Source organism: Gavialis gangeticus, unplaced genomic scaffold, assembly GCF_001723915.1.
Source record: "Gavialis gangeticus isolate Ggan-Ray unplaced genomic scaffold, GavGan_comp1, whole genome shotgun sequence".
Classification (NCBI taxonomy): domain Eukaryota; kingdom Metazoa; phylum Chordata; order Crocodylia; family Gavialidae; genus Gavialis; species Gavialis gangeticus.
The window spans coordinates 58,556,753-58,563,314 of NW_017728995.1; the positions used below are offsets into that span (position 1 = coordinate 58,556,753).

At 40.3% G+C, this 6,562-nt stretch overlaps 1 protein-coding gene across 1 annotated transcript; it reads right to left on the reverse strand.

Moving 5' to 3' along the window:
* Positions 1–1,063: 1,063 nt before the first annotated feature.
* LOC109287799 (G-protein coupled receptor 55-like) lies at positions 1,064–2,082 on the reverse strand. Its single transcript, XM_019503084.1, has one exon. It carries the CDS (start codon positions 2,080–2,082, stop codon positions 1,177–1,179), a length of 906 nt encoding a protein of 301 aa, XP_019358629.1. The 3' UTR covers positions 1,064–1,176.
* Between the last annotated feature and the right edge of the window lie 4,480 nt (positions 2,083–6,562).

Sequence of the window (6,562 nt, forward strand, 5' to 3'; positions counted from 1 at the left end):
CCGGCAGCTTCCATCCATCAGGGTATTTGGCTGCTACTAGAGTGTTGGACTTGCTCAACCTTTACTTTTGTTAAGAAGTACATAAGTCTCTGAGAAGTCCTGTTGTAGTTAATATGAGTGTGTTAAGTAATACACTACTCAGTGGGTGTGCCTACAAGAGACGTTGACTGCAGAGTAGACTAATTAGCCCTGCAGTAAATGTGTCATATCTTCACATGTGGCCCTATTAGGAAATTAACTTCACAGCAGGGTAATACTTGTAAATACGAGCACTATCCTGCTGCAGAGTTTTTTACTCCACAGTAGTCCATGTGTAGATACCAACGTGGCTGTCTGGGGCATGAGGGTGCTTCAGTGCAGAGGCAGCCAGCCAGCCCCTCTGCAGCACATTGTGCCAGGTTGGAGCAGTCCCGAGTTGGCAGGCTGACCCACCGGGCCTCCTACATGCTGGGGCTGCTCCAACCTGGCTCAGTGTGCTTCAGTCCTGTGTGCATGTTCAAAAGGCCCACCTGGGAGCAATAAACGCCAGTGCGATATGTTTATGGCTGTGTGCTAATAGCACATGTAGACACGCCCAGTGTGGGAAAGGTAAGTAGAATTAGGATTTAATGCCATTGGCTGTGTAAAGAGGATCCTTACCTTCTGAGATTTAATTTGGAACCGTTTCTAAAATTAACACAAACATTTGAAACAAGGGACGCCACACATGGTTGGAAAATTTCACTACTTACAGACTACAACTCTGATTCTCCTTTCTGGTTTATAAGAACACAAAACAAGGCTCTAAAGGGTACAAATTAAGAAAAGTCTCTTGAAGATGGATCTTAGTGCAGTTTTCACTGAATTTAAAATTTCAAAGATGCTTTTCAAGCCCAATTGTCTCAAGTTAGGTACCACAAGAACTGTCCTGAGCTCCCTCAGTTTCAACTGAAGCATCTCTCCAGGAGCCAATAATGTTTCAAGTAAACATTTGGTTTTTCAGTATCATTTTATTTGACCGTTGGTTAAGGAGCTACTTCAACTTGGCAATTCATTTTTGCTCCCTCCTTGGGTGGCTGTGTCAGGGAGTTTTCACTGGTACCTAAGGTAAAAATAATCTATGAAACTAGAAGGGCTGGCAGCTTTAGAAGGCTTTTTCCTACCAGGTCTGAAAATGATTGAGTCTTGCAACAATGATTAATCACTGCTGATTGTTCTGTCATGTTCTGGAAGCATGTTTTTCAAAGACTCCTTAAAAACGAAATGGTAGCAAATTGCATCCAGGCAGCAGTTGAGGTTAGCCCAGCAGAGGCTGATTTGAACAAAGGAGCGTGTGATTTGTTCAGAATCATTAATTACCTGATTTTTTACCAAAACATACAAGAGGAGTGCCAAATGGAAAGGGGTGAAGCAGACTACAAATGTGATCAAGTTTGCTGTGAGGATCTTCACTGATTTACTTGTGTTAGTAAGTGGATTATATAGGTCTTCCCTCCTCTTCAAATATATGATGATGTGAGCTGTGCAGAAAATCATTGTTGCCACGCTTCCAAGAAATGCAGTCTCCAGGGTAACAAACAAACCTGTGGATTGCCATGTCTTATCAGAGAAACCATAGAAGCATGAATTTCTGGCACCACTGTCTTCATGCAGTTGGAACGTACTAGCAGCTCCAGCCCAGATTCCTGAGCAGATGACAGTACAGATAATGGCAGCTTTTTTGGGAGATCTCAGGGTCACAGCTAAGAATGGGTGTCTGATAGCAATGTATCTGTCCACACAAATACACACAGAGATGAGAATGCTGCCATACATGTTTATAAAGTAAAGGCTTTCCAGGAATGAGCAGAACACAGTTCCCAGTTGCCAAGTTGGTTGATGATAGGAAATGATTTTAAAAGGAAGAGTAAACAGCAGCAAGGTATCCAGAATGATAAGCGACACCACGTAGATAACTGTTTCCGTTGCCTTCCTGATCTTACAGAAGGCAAACCACAAAGCCAACACATTGAATATCACTCCCACAGTAAATGTGGGAATGTACACTACTAACTGGACTAATTCCACGTAGAATTTAATAGTACCATTCTTCACAGTTTCCATGTTTCTGGAAAGTAAGAAAACATAATTAGATTCACACTGAGGAAATCAGAATTTAGGAGTTAACACTCAAGCAAAGGGATCTAGAGGTGGGTGGAAAGATGTCCACTGACTTCAGTGGAAATGTTTTTCTTTCAATTATGGGTTTTGTCTGACCAGGGCTAGGTTGTTCCCAATAGGTAACGCCTTGAAGGATACAAATATACCATCGAGGGGCGATCTTGATGAATGTGCCTTGGAATGCTTGAGTCTTTCTGGACTGTTACGTTGTGCAGGCCCTACTGCCCTGAAAAACTGTCCTGACTGCTGTCTCAGGGTGCTACATCATTCCTCCATTTGGTGTAAAAGGTACAAGGCCATTATATTATTACCCCTATAATGAGATATGAGCCCCCTCATGCTCCTCAGACTTCAGGGATTATAGTGTGGTTTCTTGTGGAAAGCTCTTGAAACAAACAACCCCCCGCTCCCCCAAAAACCCTGTCAGGTGATTTTAAAATGGGATCTTTTGGCCTGAAGTTAATTATTCGAAAGAAAAATAAGAATCATCTTGTGTAAAACTTACTATAGATTATATATCGATTCTTGATACGTTCAAAATGAGGTCCCATGTGAGGTCGGTGACTGTGCAGCAGATCCATCCTCATCAAATAGGGTATTGGAGACCTACATAAATTACTACCCACTGATTAGGGGTTGTGAAATAATCTGTGGCTCTTCAGTGAATGATGATTTCATAGACATTAGGGCTGGACGGGACCTTGGAAGACCATCGAGTCCAGCCCCCTCCCCCAGGGGCAGCAAGTCAGAGCTCCTGTTTGGTTTTGTGGTCTCAGACTCTTCTGGAAAAAAATAGCTTTCATGTTTCTCTAGTCCTAATCTTAAAGAAACAGTTACAAATGCAAATTGGTATTAATATCCTGCTTTTTTGGGGTCAAAACACATGTTCCCTCTAAGTAACCTTTTTTTATTGGCTTTGTGCCATTATTTGGAAAAAGGAGCATAGCTCAAACAGCATCAGAAGCTATGTGGAGATTGTTGCTATATCCACTTAATGCACTGCCAGTCTTATTTATTGAGTTCAATACTTTTCACTTTCACTAAAGTTCTGCAAACAATCATTTCTATATTTCAGATCAAATCACTCCCACACGACCTCATATCAAGGTCTTCCTATCTGCACCAAAGTACGGGTCAGTAGAAATTAAGATCGGCTCAAAGAAAATTTACTTTGCTACGCATCATTTATTTTATTAGACTTGGATTGGAAAACAGAAAGTATATTTGATATCCCATCCCCCTCCAAGAAGACTCTTACTGGTGAAATTAAGGGGTAAGCTGGTACTCGATACAAGCATCCTGCGGACATACTGCATTCACAAATGTGAATTTAACCGTTGCTGCTTAAAGTGGCTAAGCACTGAAAGAACTGGTCCCTGACTTGAGTGGAAATGGATTTTGGATTAAATGGATGAGAGAATTTTTTGTCATTCTTTGCCCGTCCTTTTCACATCCATGAAATATTTGGTGACAGTTTTTATGTACTGGTTTGCCTTTTGGGCTTGTTAGGAAGCTTGAGGGAAGGGGGAAGGATGCTTTTTGGGTATCTCAGCAGCTGTGCACTAGTATAAACATTTAGTAGCCAGTTTCCATCCTCAGTACCTGATTATCTGCTTGGTCAGGCAACTTAACCACTAGTTTCTGGGGCAGCTTTCTGTGGGCCTGCTTTCTGCTGAACTGGTGGGTAGAAAATAAGCTCACTGATATTAGAGTGATGCTGTTGGTAAATGAAGCAGATAAGGGGGAGGCAGGTTTGGGGGAGTGTCCTTGGAAAGCACATAGGAGAGCTGAACCATTCAATCCTACTCTGTGGGGAAAGGGAAACCCCCAGATACTGTTAACAAGCAGCCGAGCAGCTAAGTGGTAGCAGTCAAAGAGATGGTGCTGAGATAACAACATGATCTCCCAAGAGGATAGTCCTGTGGGTAACCTCTGAATCAAGCCGTCAGGGTTGCCCGAAGCGGGGTCCTCGTCCTGTGCGATGTGAAGCTTCTGTGGCTGTGACTGTGCACATTGGTTTCCTGTATTCCCTCCCAGTTTTCAGAGGGGCAGTAGGAAGTGATCGCAATGGAAAGTCTTTCCCTTGCCTCAGAGTAAGATCAGGAAATGTCCCTTGATTTCTACAGTACCTTGGGATCCTGCGGGACAAAATTAACACTGCATTCTGATGCCTTTAGGCCTCTTGAATTATACCTGCCTCCTGCAGTCCTAATGAGCTTCAGTGGGAAGCAGATGGCCTAACATTTCTATGCTAAGATCATTACAAGCTAGTTTATTAACTTCAGTCATACTGAGAGCTACTTAAACTTGATGTGAATAAGAGCATGACAAGCTAGGCCAAGGTAAAGTTCATTACTCCCATGAAGTAAAAAATGTCAATAGTCAAGTACTCGTTGCTATTTAGTTTTTCAAGGGAGACACTAGAATCTATTTAAGACTGGCAAGAAACTCTCAACTGGGAATCTCAGAGATGAAAAGAGTTAGTTAATTCATTTTGCCAGGGTGATTTGAGCATTTTTGAAGTCCAATCCCCAGCTTTCTCTCCAGTACCTTTCAATAATAAATATTGTTCACTCGATACAGTATCTAGAAAAGGCTGGATTAGAGTTTCGGGTTTATGGGCTAAATAAGGTTTTTTAGCCATTACCCTATATTTATGCAAATGATAGCAAAACCTTTTTACATCAAACTCTATTTATTGTTTTTCCACATAGAAAAAGGTTAAAAATAAATGCAAAAGATAACATAATTCTGTCTAAAAGTCCATCCATTTTTACTTAAACAAAGCCAAAAGATGTACAGTCAGTTTCAGTTGTAGATATTATAGCAGAGAAAAAGAAACTTGCAAGATTTTTAAACAGTTTTTACTACAGTCTTAGCATACCATATACTCCATTCTAGCACCTTACCTTTAAAGCAGGTCCTTAGTATTTCTCCTTTGAACTTGTACAGTGGTTAAGTCTGATATTTCTGCCTTTAACCTGTGATGTTATCTGCAGGCAGAGCAACTTTCAGTCTGCAACCCCCAGAGACATTCATGTGCAGCTCCTCAGTTTCTGGAAATGGAGTTCCATTACGCTGTCGCTGTTACTGTCTGCATCACACCACACATGCATATAATATATACCACACACAGTAGCTATCTATATCCATGAACAAAACCAAAGCGCTAAGTACTTTATGCATACTAAGTGACTCATTTCTTGTAAATGAATGCAGAAAAGAGGGGGAAATCCCAGTCTTATGGAAAGTAATAAAAAAATCACATTAACTTCAACATGGCTTGGATTTTACCCATATTTAACATCTGCTTATATAGAATGGAACAGCACTATATGCTTGAAGCTAATGAATGGAGTCTCCCTGGATAAATTAGGCTGTTGGTCTAATGAAGACATTAGAAAGTGAAAAGGTGATTTCATTAGATTGATTAATACATATTTGATTAATGAATTCATTTTAAAATTAATTTTGAATTTGGTATTTCTGGTTTACTTTAACTATAATTAAATCCATTATAGCCACACTCTTAAGTTATCGGACTTTGTTCATAAAATGTGTTTCATTGTTTTTGTTCTAGAGTTTAATGTGTCACCTTAGAACGCATGACCTTATAAATGTGCATGCATAACAATTGAAATGTCAGATATGACAGTCAGTAAGTGCTAAGACTAAACGTCTTTGACCACCATCTGAAAGAAAAGCCTCAGATACCAGGCAAACAGAACTTAAAGGTTAAGCTGTGCAGAAGGCTGGGGTGGGGGTGGGGGGAGTGCAGGTTAAAGATAAGAAAGATTGTGTTAAGTTCTGCTGGTTTAAAATCTTCCCTCCAAACAAAAGAAAGAGGGTGGAAGGGACAGATTTGTTTGGGTTTTTTCCCACTTTGTAGAACATAAATGCCAAATTTGTACATCCTTTCTGAGGGAGGGAGGAGTGGTGGGGAATCTTTTTGGATGACTCAGAAACGTATGTAGGGACCTTTCCAGCACTAGCCTGAAGGAGGTAGAAAAGCAAACTAAGAAATATTTTTCTCTAAAAATATCCTAGTTACTATATGTGTTAATGAAAACCAGTTAAAATAGTTCTAGAAAATCTGAATTACAAATTCTTCACCCTTCCAGAAAATGACACTTCTGTTTACCTGATAAACTTACTCATTCACCTTTATCATAGAATTGTCTAAGATACATAGTCAGACCTAAATTTCAGATGGAAAAAAAAAGAGCGGGTTGGGGGGCAAATTAAGTTCCTTTTTGAAAGAATAATTTTCCATTCTTTTTTATACATTCAAATGAAAGCCCCCCCCCCCCCCAAAAAAAAGCCACAGCCCCCACATCTTATTCCTACAGGGCTCTTGGACTATTTAAAAATCACATTTTTGTCCAGAGCTCCACGTATGTTTTGTTATAATAATAAAAACATG